This window comes from Primulina huaijiensis, chromosome 16 (genome assembly GCF_012295235.1).
Source record: "Primulina huaijiensis isolate GDHJ02 chromosome 16, ASM1229523v2, whole genome shotgun sequence".
In the NCBI taxonomy this organism is placed as follows: domain Eukaryota; kingdom Viridiplantae; phylum Streptophyta; class Magnoliopsida; order Lamiales; family Gesneriaceae; genus Primulina; species Primulina huaijiensis.
Window position 1 is genome coordinate 5,972,959 of NC_133321.1, and position 12,646 is coordinate 5,985,604.

The window sequence follows — 12,646 nt, forward strand, 5'->3', positions numbered from 1 at the left end:
TATATGAAAATCGAACACATGATATTGACATTGATATCAATTATATAATATTAAGTGTCCGTTGTTTGACCTAATTCTATAACTAATTATAAAGGTCCAATTATAATTTTTTAAATCATATCTTAAATACTATGTTCCTATCGTTAACTCACATAACATGGACAATTATTCCTCTTATCGCTCAAAATAATTTTTAAATATCCGCGTGTGGCGCCGATTGACCATTAAACCCCACAGATCCGAATTTTGTCAGACGCCCACACGTGTGGCGCCGCAGAACCCCACAGATCCACGTGACACGTGTGAGAAATGGGACCCACTTCTAACTGCATGTGGTTCTCTCTCCCTCCCTCGTTCTTTTTTGCAGAGATAATTCACAATGCATATAATCTCCTTTTCCAGGAGAATATAAAAGAGCCCAAAGATCGAATCTTTATTGCATGTCAATTCTATCTTCTTCTGGAAAGCAAATTCTTCATCCTTTTTTTACGTTTCCTTAAAGGGTTGAAACTGAAGCATGGCAGGGAATGAATGGATTAATGGGTACCTGGAGGCGATATTGGATAGTGGGGCGTCCGCCATTGAAGAGAATAAGCCTCCAGCTCCGGTGAACTTGAGGGAAAGGAGTGATTTCAATCCGACAAAATATTTTGTGGAGGAGGTGGTGACTGGGGTTGATGAATCTGATCTCCATCGGACATGGATCAAAGTGGTTGCGACGAGGAATACGAGAGAGAGGAGTTCTAGGCTTGAGAATATGTGCTGGAGGATTTGGCATCTTGCACGCAAAAAGAAACAGGTATCATTTTGAGTGAATCTCTTGTTTTTGGTTGGCCGCCGTTTTTGTATCCAGTATCAGGGTTTTGATTCTATCTATGAAAACTTTTGCTTTTGCGGGAATCTCGAATAGCAAGCCCAGTCCTCTAGGTTCTGTTTTTGGCTAAAGTAGATTGGGTTTTGATTGCAAATTTATGGAATACGGTAGATGATTTCATTGTCTTTCTGCAGTTGGAAATGGAGGACTTGCAACGGGTGGCGAACCGGAGGTGGGAACGAGAGCAAGGTCGCAAGGATGTGACAGAGGACATGTCTGAGGATCTGTCAGAAGGAGAGAAAGGTGATGGCTTGGGGGAACCAATTACATTGGACAGCCCTCGGAAAAAGTTCCAGAGAAACTTCTCCAACATAGAAGATTGGTCGGACAGTAAAAAAGAAAAGAAGCTTTATATTGTTCTCATTAGGTACCAATTGAAATATATATGGCTTACCCATTAACTTTATTGTTTCTACTGAATCCATGACATGCTTAGCATATATGTAAATCCAATTACTCGTAACCAGAATTATATTGGTCATCTTCATGTTTAGAATCTATCTCAATCATCACACCTTCTCATATATGGCACGGGTTGAGTTGTTTCTTAATTAATAGCTATAGTGCTTTTAGTTTTTTTTATTAGCGTGGCTTGTTTTATCAGTTTACATGGTCTAGTCCGTGGTGAAAATATGGAGCTTGGTCGCGATTCTGATACTGGTGGGCAGGTATTATCAGATTTTTATGGTAAATAATTCGTTCTTTCAAGCATTTTTGACTTTATTTTGTTGAAATGTCAGATAAAATATGTGGTCGAGCTTGCTCGGGCGCTCGCCAAAACGCCAGGTGTTTATAGGGTGGATCTTTTCACCAGGCAAATATGTTCATCAGAAGTTGATTGGAGTTACGGCGAGCCGACGGAGATGCTTACAACTGGTGTCGAGGATGCTGATAGCATCGATTTAGGAGAAAGCAGTGGTGCTTATATTGTAAGAATACCCTTTGGTCCCCGTGACAAGTATCTTCGAAAGGAATTACTGTGGCCTCACATTCAAGAATTTGTTGATGGAGCTTTGGCACATATTGTCAATATGTCAAATTCTTTGGGGGAACAAATAGGTGCGGGACAGCCTGTTTGGCCTTACGTAATTCATGGCCATTATGCCGATGCAGGGGATACTGCAGCCCTTCTTTCTGGTGCATTAAATGTTCCGATGGTTTTGACGGGTCACTCCCTGGGTAGAAACAAGCTAGAACAGCTTCTCAAGCAGGGAAGGCAATCTAAAGAGGATATTAATTCGACATACAGGATTATGAGAAGGATAGAGGCCGAAGAGCTTTCATTAGATGCGGCAGAGCTTGTTATCACTAGTACTAAGCAGGAGATTGAAGAACAATGGGGACTGTATGATGGTTTTGATGTGAAGCTGGAGAAAGTTCTGAGGGCCCGTGCAAGACGTGGAGTTAATTGTCATGGTCGTTTCATGCCTAGAATGGCGGTAAGCACACTCTTTCAAAATTTATAAACATGGGAAATCAATCGTTGGAAGTGTATACTCCAAAAATAGTCATTATCCATTTCTTGACTAGATTATCAAACCTCCAGCAGTTTTCTTTTCAGTAAGTGTTACTTCCATATCATTGACGTTTCTGAGACAACTGAATTAAATGGTGCTTGATTGAGGTTTCGGTGGCTTTTTATGACATATTATGGCGCTACTCTATCATTATTCATGTATTTTTAAATTTATTCGAGTGAACTTAATTGTGATATGTTAATTAATATGGTTTGACCTCGAAAACTTTAATGTTTTTAGATGTGGTAGTCATTCTCTACAGGTTATTCCTCCTGGGATGGACTTTAGCAGTGTTGTACTTCAAGAAGACGCTGCTGAAGCTGATGGTGACCTGTCATCATTAACCAATACAGAGGGCTCATCACCTAAAGCAATCCCTTCTATATGGGCAGAAGTAAGCACAAGTAGATACATGTATTTTTTTACCTTTGCACCAGAAGTTTAAGTCGTTATCGAGATCAATATTATTTTGCCCATCAAACTTATATCCTTCTAATTTTTTTCTTGATATGGTTTCAGGTGATGCGTTTTTTGTCAAATCCTCACAAGCCAATGATCCTTGCATTGTCAAGACCTGATCCAAAAAAGAATATAACCACTCTCTTGAAAGCGTTTGGAGAATGCCGCCCATTGCGAGAGCTCGCTAATCTTGTAAGTTTGCCAAAACAGTTAATTTTGAATTTTGAAGCGCATTTAAGGTTTCCTTCCACATTCTTTTCACATTCTCGTCTCATGTTACGTGCAAAATAAAATACCTGGGAACAATGAAACTTTAAATGCATCAAGCTAATGTAACAGAGGATGTGGGCCTGCATGCAGCATTAAATTCCCATTGAACTTTTACATATCTTAATCAAGCTTGTTCTATTTACAGACTCTTATAATGGGAAATAGAGATGATATAGACGAGATGAGTGGGGGAAATGCTAGTGTTCTCACTACGGTACTGAAGCTTATTGACAAGTATGACCTATATGGGCAAGTGGCTTTTCCGAAACATCACAAGCAAAACGATGTTCCAGAAATATACCGTCTAGCTGCAAAAACAAAGGTTGACTTAATGCTGTATTTCTTGGAATGTATTCAGAAAATTCAATGCTTTCCCTTAGTAACTTTTTAGTGTCAAAACATGACAGGGAGTTTTCATAAATCCAGCATTTATTGAGCCATTTGGACTTACATTAATAGAGGTTCGTTCGAATAAATATGTTTTTTTTATTGTGTTTCACTCTTCTCTATTTAAGCTCTTAAAAATCCGAGTATGGAAGTGTAGGCTGCTGCGCATGGACTCCCACTGGTGGCGACTAAGAATGGCGGTCCAGTTGATATTCTTCGGGTAAAAAGTACCCCCTTTCTTGAATAAGTTAACTTGTCTTAACCAGTCTTTAATAAACACTTTTAAATGCAATGATTTATAAGTATCCTATACTCGCTGAAACTAATGGACAATGATCAATGTATTTTTTTAATTTATAATCCAAAATGACCAATTATTTCAGGTAATTTCGAATCAGGGTTAAAACTTAATAGTTTTGATAAGCTAACAATGTATATTTTTTTGTGAAATATAGGCCCTTAACAATGGTCTGCTCGTGGATCCTCATGATCAGCAATCAATTGCTGAAGCACTGCTCAAGTTAGTTTCGGAGAAGAACTTGTGGCACGAATGTAGAAAGAATGGCTGGAAGAATATACATCTCTTTTCATGGCCCGAGCATTGTCGAACATACCTGACCAGGATAGCAGCATGTCGTATGAGGCATCCACAATGGCAAACCGACTCTCCTGCAGATGAACTGGCAGCAGAGGAATCACTGAATGATTCACTAAAAGACGTTCAAGATATGTCATTAAGGCTCTCGATTGACGGTGAAAAAACATCATTAAATGAATCACTAGATATAACTGCTGCTGGAAGTGACCCCGAGCTGCAAGACCAAGTCAAACGAGTCTTAAGGAAAATGAGAAGGCCAGAATCTGTAGCACAAGATTTTGATTTCGACAAGAAAGTGACAGATTTGCCAAGCAAGTATCCAATGTTGAGGCGCCGCCGTAAATTAGTTGTTATAGCACTTGATTGCTATGACAGCAAAGGATTCCCGGATAAGAAAATGATTCATATAATGCAAGAGATCTTTAAGGCAAATAAGTTGGATCCACATAGTGCAAAAATGACGGGATTTGCTTTGTCAACAGCTATGCCAATATTTGAACTCATTGAATTCTTTAAGTCCGGTAGTATCAAAATAAATGATTTTGACGCCTTAATCTGTGGTAGTGGCAGTGAAGTGTACTATCCAGGTACTTATACTGAAGAGAACGGAAAGCTTTATCCTGATCCAGATTATGCATCACATATTGACTATCGTTGGGGTTCGGATGGTTTAAAGAAAACCATTTGGAAACTAATGAATTCATCTGAAGATGCGAAATCAGGTCATTCTTCCATTGCCATAGAACACAATGCCAAGTCAAGCAATTCCCACTGCCTTTCATACTTGATAAAGGATCCTAGCCTGGTATGCACGAGTTATAAGTTGTATAAAATCTAATTTTGTTAAGTATGCTATTTAAGTCTCATCATTGTATTCAATTTTGTAGGTGAAAAAAGTGGACGACATGAGGCAGAAACTAAGAATGAGAGGTCTCAGATGCCACTTAATGTATTGCAGAAACTCCACGAGAATGCAAGTTGTTCCACTTCTTGCATCTCGCTCTCAGGCTCTACGGTAAGACATTTTCTAGATGAGAGTTGAATTACACGTTCATGGTAGTTACCACATATGTACTTTGCATGGTGTACAACATTAGCCATATTATTACACCCTACTTTAGTGACGGAATCATGGCCATTCTCCTAATGCCCCAAAGAACTCAGAACATGAACCATTATAAATATGAATGTTAAAAGGCTTAAATAAAATAAAATTATCAAACAAATCCGTGAAATGGTTTAGTACTCTAGAAAATAGAAGATATTTAATCAAATCTTTCCATTAATTAGAACCTAGTAATACAACTTCCACCTGCATAAGCATGTTATAATATGCATAAGCAAATCATCTTTAAAAATCAAGTATTCATTCTTCAAACTTGAGATTCCCAGTGATAAAGACATTTAGGATTTCAAATTCAAACACATAATTGACATAGCATGTGATCAATATCTAAAAGAATCCTACAAAATGCTTCAATTTTACTTTAACATGACCCTTGGCAAAGTGTGAAAAAAAGTCATAGGTTCCTGTTGCTGAATTGATTTATTATTAGTTACTGGCTTGAACCCATCACGAAGGACCAGGTATCAACTAATGATTTTAACTGTTGAAACGCCTCCCTCGACTTTTTTTTATCGATTTAGGAGCCAATCTCAACTTTCAAAGAGTAAAGTTTATTTTTCGACTTTGAAAAAATAGATCACATTTTATCTTTACTTGCATTTGAAAACCTAAATGTTGATAGAAATACCTTATTAGTACATACAAAATTATTAATTTAAGAATTTATATTTTCAAGAAAGTACTTGTGCAAAATATAGTATCCTTATTCTTTTACTTATATTGCAAAATTTGCATTATAGTTTCGACCTGCTCTCGACTATGATTCTTTTCGTGTTTTATGGCACTTCTGTGAAATCATGATGTAATCACCAACTGTAGTATCCTTGTCTCTGTGATTCCACTGGATAACTTACAAACAATCACACATGTATAAGTTCTATATTCTACTTTGTCAGTGTGTTCTCTTGTGGCTTCCAATCAATAGGTATCTTTTTGTCCGGTGGCGATTAAACGTGGCAAACATGTTTGTGATTCTTGGTGAAACTGGAGACACAGATTATGAAGAACTGATTGCCGGGACGCACAAAACTTTGATAATGAAAGGGGTGGTGGAAAAAGGTTCGGAAGAACTGCTAAGATCTGCAGGGGCTTACCTGAGAGATGATATAGTTCCAGTCGACAGCCCACTCATAACTTACATAAGTGGAGGGGCGAAGGCTGAAGAGGTAGCTAAGGCGTTAACACAGAACTCTAAAGCAGGAGGAATGTAAGGATGGCGTGCTTCGTTTCTTGATCATAATGCAAAACTAGTAAAACATTTTATTTCTTTTTCTGGGTTCTATACCCTGAATGAAGCTTCTCGACAAATCGAGAAGTTCAATAATTTTTGTCTCCGGATTAATGTTTGATACACAAGTTTCTGGAGATACATTTTAGCTGTATGAATCTACAATAATTCTGAAATGCTTGTGGTGCCAACTTTGTTTCAGTTCTGTACTGTTTCATTAAATGTAATCCATACTCGTGTTCTCTGAATGAGACAAGTTTTCTTGATGAAATTAGAAGGAATTACGAAGGCCATACAATCTGGATTGAACACAATGGGTGGCCGAAATGGACGCCCTTGCGGTAATTCAAGCGATTAGAAACCCCAACTCTGTTAGTCTAGATGCTCCTATAAAAGATACCGGGAGTTGCTGTCCAACAGTGTTCGAACTTGGAACTTGCTCGTCGATGTTTACGTACGGGAAATCATTTAGTGTTTTTGGATATGATTCCTGTGTTTTTTCTTGGTATTTGATGTAAGAATATGATTTATTATTGTTAATTATTAGTATTAGTATTATATTTATTATCTATTATGGAGTTCAAAACATTGAAAAACAAGAGCTCAAAACATTGAAAAAACAAGAGTTCAAAACATTGAAAAACAATTGTGCCCAAATTTTTGACTAAAATAATTAAAATATTTTAAAGCATGCATTAAATTATAAGAATTATTCTCCAATCTTACCTATAAATAGATGTTTTGAGAATGAGGGAAGACACACCATAAACCTCTCAAACTAGAGCATGAATGAAGCTTGGACACCATCAACATTTTCTTGAGTGATATTTTCGAGCTAGAAATTCTGTTCATTTTCGAGAGAAACTTCCAGTCCAACGGTTTATTCAAATCTAATCTCCACCGTTCATATTACACTTTCATATGTTTTAAACATCATATCAAAATTTCAGCCTCATCCATACGGTCAAATTTTGTGAAACAATTCGGCAAGAAAACTGCTCGGATTTCAACCGAGTTTAGCTAATTTACGGATTTTCGGACGATAAATTCCAGCTTGTTTCTTCCGTAATTTTGGAGCACCTTTTCAGTAAGTGGGCTTATGTTTTAAAGTATTTAAGTATGTTTTCGAAAAATCGATCGACATGATATATTCCTTCGATTTGATATATGAATATTTCGTTTCGATAAATTGTTAAGCATGTTTAAATCAATTTCAAATGCATGTTCCTTTCGTTTCAAAATTATGTTGTTTTCGTTTCATGTTATATTCTAATATATATTCTTAAACATCAATTTGGTGTATTCTAAGAATTATGTTTAAAGGCACTGTTATGATTCAAGTTAGAAATGGTAAAAAGGAAAATTTTCCTAAAACATGATAAGATATGACAAGTTTATGGCCCTGATGCGGTGGGTAATAATAACCGATATATGGCCTCACCCCTTAGAGGAATTACATATAGGGGACTGATCAGTAACACCATGGATAATAAGATGAAATAACAGTGCAATACGAATAATATATGATATGTCTATATGCATATGATAAGTTATGCTCATTGTTAATATCATGTCCTGATTTTGTTATGAATTATTATTGTGACATGAAATTCATTTAATAATTACATAAATATATATAAGTTATGTCTTGTCTATCATTTTGTCTATTTATTGTTCCGACGTTTGTTGAGACACGGAAAATTTCGAATTGTTAAGATCTATATTTGTATATCCTTGTGTTATTGTGATCGATCGTCCCCCACTTGCTGAGTATTTCACAAAATACTCACCCTTGCACCTCTCACTCCAAGATAAGAATGAAAAACAAGTTGAAGAAGAAGAGCAAATGCATTTCTGGGGATGGTAACAAGGTTTCAGTTGATCAAGACATACTTTGGAATTTGGCTATCTTTTATTTTTACGTTGTTCGCTTCCGCACTCGTTTGTTAAGTTGATTACGTTGTAAAGACAATGTATGTTTTATCAAAAAGACTGGTTTGGTTGTACACTGTACTACGAGGCTTGTTGATTTACGATTGAATAATTGTAAAACAACGCCGGATGTCAACTCACCCCGGTATCGGGACGTGACATTTAAGTGGTATCAGAACCCTCCAGGTTCATAATCCGGCTGGGAAATTGCCATAGGAAATTTGACAAAGTCAGTTTTTGGCAAGACCCTAGCAACTTCCTACCAATGAACAATATTCACTATTCTTATCGTGACATATGAAAATCGCAAAATTCTATTGTTGATCCATCCAAAAATCACGTTTTACCGTTTTTTGGTAATAATCGTGAATATCATAACTCTTTGTTCTAAGCCTTTCCATTTGTTTTATTTCAGGAAATGGCTCCTCGTACTCGTGCTGAAATACCCAAACGTATGCGTGAACTCGCCCTTAGCGACCACGAAATTGCAATGGCACATCTTAGAGCGCAGATCAATTGTTAGCCAAAGATTTGGTGTATGAAAACTTGAAGAAAGAAAAACAAGAACTAGAAGATATCAAAGATCATCTTCAGGCTGACGTGCAAAGGTTTGCTTTTTATCTTAACTCAGAAGAAAAACAGCACGAAATGACCAAGAACAAACTAGAGGCTTCCCAAACAATAGCCCTTGAAATGGATGGATTACGCCAACGAATGTTAGAGGAATCCCAAGCACTACAGTCTCAGATTCAACAAATGTTGCTAACGGAAAAACAACGCCGTCAGCAAGATGAGGCAACCATTCAAGAACTGCAGAATTCGGTGCAGAATTTGACTATGCAAAATGAACAATTACAGAATCATGTTCATCATCTTGAGGATGCCATCATTATGGCATTGGAGCCGGAAGTAGAACCGGTAGAAGAACAGATGAAAGATGAAGTACTAGGAGATGGCGAGATTTTAGATGATTGAGTATTTAGTATCGTGACTATTTGTAATAAGGATTGATAACCCATTTTCTTTTTTTTACTTCTTATCATTGCACTTCTGAAAACTTTGATTTGTATTGCTTTTCCTTTTCATTGGAATCAATAAAAAGTTTATTTGATCTATTCCTTGATTGATTTCATATTTGAGATAATCTTCAATATTTTTGTACATAATTATTCAAACCTCTTAGAAATTCTCATGTGTGTAGGAAATGGCAGAGAGACCCCATCGTAGCAACCGCAACCCGCGATATGCCAATCGCAACAATGATTGCAACAACAATAACAACGAAGATACACCACCACCAGCAAGAGTTGGCCTTAGCAGAGAAGATTTAATGGCCATAGCAACCATTGTGGCAACAACTCTCCAAGGAATGAGCCATTTAAATACCAACACTAATCAGCCACCACCACCTCCACCACCGAATGGAATCAAACACCATTATGAATCTCTTCGGAGGAATCGAGTCCCAACGTTTGACGGCAACCCTGACCCAGAAGTTGGTCAAGGCTGGCTCAAGAATATTGAGACACAACTCCAATTGCTTGAAGTGCCAAATGAACTAAAAGTGACTGTGGTGACACCATTCCTAGAAGAAAAGGCGGCTAAATGGTGGGAGACAATCTCAGCAAATATGACAGAAGTCGGACCAATCACATGGCAAAGATTTCGAGAAGCATTCTTGAAACAATACTATCCAGCAGAGTTGAGATTAAAATTGTTGAGTGAATTCGAGAATTTTACTCAAACCCCTGATATGTCTGTTGTGGAGTACACTTCTAAATTTAACTCCCTTGGAACCTATGCTCCTACCATCATGGAAGATGATATCCTGAAGATGCATCGTTTCAAACGTGGTCTGAACAGCCGTATCCAATCAGCTCTGGCAGTTTACCAACCCACAGGTTTTGATGATTTAATGGGAGCAGCCATTAGAGCTGAGACTGATATCAAGCGCCGAGAAGATGAAAATAAAAATAAACGACCTCTCACTGGACAATCTTTTCAAGGTAAACGACCAGTTAAAAGGTCAAACCAATCGAGTGGACCATTCAAGGGAACTCCTTCCAATTCAACTACGACATTCTCAAGCATAAAACCGTGTCTATTATGCAACTACCAACACATTGGAGAATGTCGAAGGAACACTAGTGCTTGCTTTAATTGTGGGAAGATTGGACACCGAATTGCTAATTGTCCTGAACCATTAAAGAAAATGACATGGTCAAACACTAATGCTACCCCCAACAAGCCAAAGGAGAATAAGACCAATGCTCGTATGTTTGCCATAACTCAAGAAGAGGCAGATGATGCAAACGTTGTCGTGGCAGGTACCATTATAATCAATAAAATTTCAGCTTATGTGTTGTTTGACTGTGGTGCCACTCATTCATTTATTTCCAAGAGATTCACTAAGAAGTTAGTGCTTATACCAGAGATACTTGTTGAACCTTTTAGAATTGCTACTCCCACCAGTAAAACAATTGAAACACATAAGATACATCGGAACTGCATAGTATATATCAATGAACACACATTCAACGCTGAATTGATTCAAGTCAACATGGTGGAGTTCGACGTTATTCTGGGAATGGATTGGTTATCCAAGAGTCATACAATAGTAGATTGTGGCGTAAGATTATCAAACTCCGAACTCCAAGCCAAAAAGAAATCACATACCATGGCAAGGCTAAGAAACGTAAATTCCTCCTTTCTGCATTTCAAACCTGGAAAGCCATGAAGTCTGGAGAAATAATCTACCTAGCAATGGTAAATGAAGTAAAAGAAGGAGTCGAGCTCAAGATAGAAGATATTCCAGTGGTACAAGAATTTTCGGATGTCTTTCCAGAAGAGTTACCTGGAATGGTCCCGGACCGTGAGATAGAATTCGAGATTAACTTGGTACGAGGTGCTACACCAATATCAAAGGCACCCTATCGAATGGCTCCAGCAGAACTCAATGAGCTAAAAGAACAACTCCAAGAGTTATTAGACAAGAAACAAATCAGACCAAGTGTCTCTCCTTGGGGAGCTCTAGTCTTATTTGTAAAGAAAAAAGATAGAAGTATGAGATTGTGTATCGATTATAGAGAACTCAACAAGATCACAATCAAAAACAGATATCCTCTTCCAAGGATAGATGATCTTTTCGATCAACTCAAAGGAGCCATAATATTTTCCAAGCCTGATTTGAGGACAGGATATCATCAACTGAAGGTAAAACCAGAAGACGTTCCAAAGACAGCTTTCAGAACAAGATATGGCCATTATGAGTTTACGGTAATGCCATTTGGATTGACAAATGCTCCAGCAGCTTTCATGGATCTCATGAACAAAGTATTCAAGCCATTTCTCGACAAATTTGTGGTGGTATTTATCGATGTCATTCTCGTATATTCCCCAAGTGAAGAGGATCACAAAGAACATCTTCACCTGACTCTTCAGATGTTAAGAGAAAAAGAGTTATACGCGAAATTCAAGAAATGCTAATTCTGGCTAAAAAGTGTGACTTTCTTAGGCCATATCATTTCAAAAGAAGGAGTATCTGTGGACCCTAAATAGGTGGAAGCAATCACTGGCTGGCCGAGACCTAAGGCAGTAACTGAAATTCGAAGCTTTCTGGGATTGGCAGGTTACTATCAAAAATTTGTTGAAGGTTTCTCTTCAATAGCTACGCCTCTTACAAAACTCACACAAAAGAACTCAAAATTTAACTGGAGTGAGGAGTGTGAAAAGAGCTTCCAAACGCTCAAGGAAAAGCTTGCATCTACACCAGTACTGGTTCTACCCACTGAGGACAAAAGCTTTACCATTTACAGTGACGCATCAAAAGAGGGTTTAGGATGCGTACTCATGCAAGAAGGAAGAGTAATCGCATATGCATCAAGACAATTGAAGCTGTACGAGAAAAATTATCCTACTCACGACCTCGAACTAGCTGCCGTAGTTTTTGCCTTAAAAATTTGGAGGCATTATCTTTACGGCGCCAAATGCGAGATCTTCACAGATCATCAAAGTCTCAAGTATTTGTTCACACAGAAAGAATTGAACATGAGGCAGAGAAGATGGATTGAATTGTTAAAAGATTATGATTTAACAATAAGCTATCACCCGGGCAAGGCAAATAAGGTAACTGATGCTTTAAGTAGGAAAAACATGGGTAAAGTGATCCTAGCTTCACTTTCTGCACAACCCTGCCTTCAAGAAACAATCAATTTAAGACAGAATCAAGATCCTACTTTGACAAAACTTAAAGAAC

At 37.6% G+C, this 12,646-nt stretch overlaps 2 protein-coding genes across 2 annotated transcripts; both read left to right on the forward strand.

Moving 5' to 3' along the window:
• Positions 1-377: 377 nt before the first annotated feature.
• On the forward strand, positions 378-6,660 carry LOC140961428 (probable sucrose-phosphate synthase 2). The gene is made up of 12 exons (XM_073419936.1): positions 378-799; positions 1,009-1,241; positions 1,479-1,542; positions 1,615-2,313; positions 2,654-2,785; positions 2,911-3,042; positions 3,266-3,442; positions 3,528-3,581; positions 3,665-3,727; positions 3,963-4,910; positions 4,993-5,120; positions 6,157-6,660. Exons 1-12 carry the CDS (start codon positions 518-520, stop codon positions 6,440-6,442), a joined length of 3,198 nt encoding a protein of 1,065 aa, XP_073276037.1. The 5' UTR covers positions 378-517; the 3' UTR covers positions 6,443-6,660.
• A 2,935-nt stretch (positions 6,661-9,595) lies between these two features.
• LOC140960977 (uncharacterized) lies at positions 9,596-11,128 on the forward strand. Its single transcript, XM_073419304.1, has one exon. The coding sequence runs from the start codon at positions 9,596-9,598 to the stop codon at positions 11,126-11,128; it is 1,533 nt and encodes a 510-aa protein (XP_073275405.1).
• Positions 11,129-12,646: the final 1,518 nt, after the last annotated feature.

Excerpts from the sequence above, each read along its gene's own strand:
- LOC140961428 (XM_073419936.1), top strand. The coding sequence starts at position 518 with ATGGCAGGGAATGAATGGATTAATGGGTACCTGGAGGCGATATTGGAT. Across the intron at positions 3,582-3,664 it reads TTGGACTTACATTAATAGAG|GCTGCTGCGCATGGACTCCC; the intron begins GTTCGTTCGAAT and ends ATGGAAGTGTAG. Across the intron at positions 5,121-6,156 it reads TCTCGCTCTCAGGCTCTACG|GTATCTTTTTGTCCGGTGGC; the intron begins GTAAGACATTTT and ends TCCAATCAATAG.
- LOC140960977 (XM_073419304.1), top strand. The coding sequence starts at position 9,596 with ATGGCAGAGAGACCCCATCGTAGCAACCGCAACCCGCGATATGCCAAT.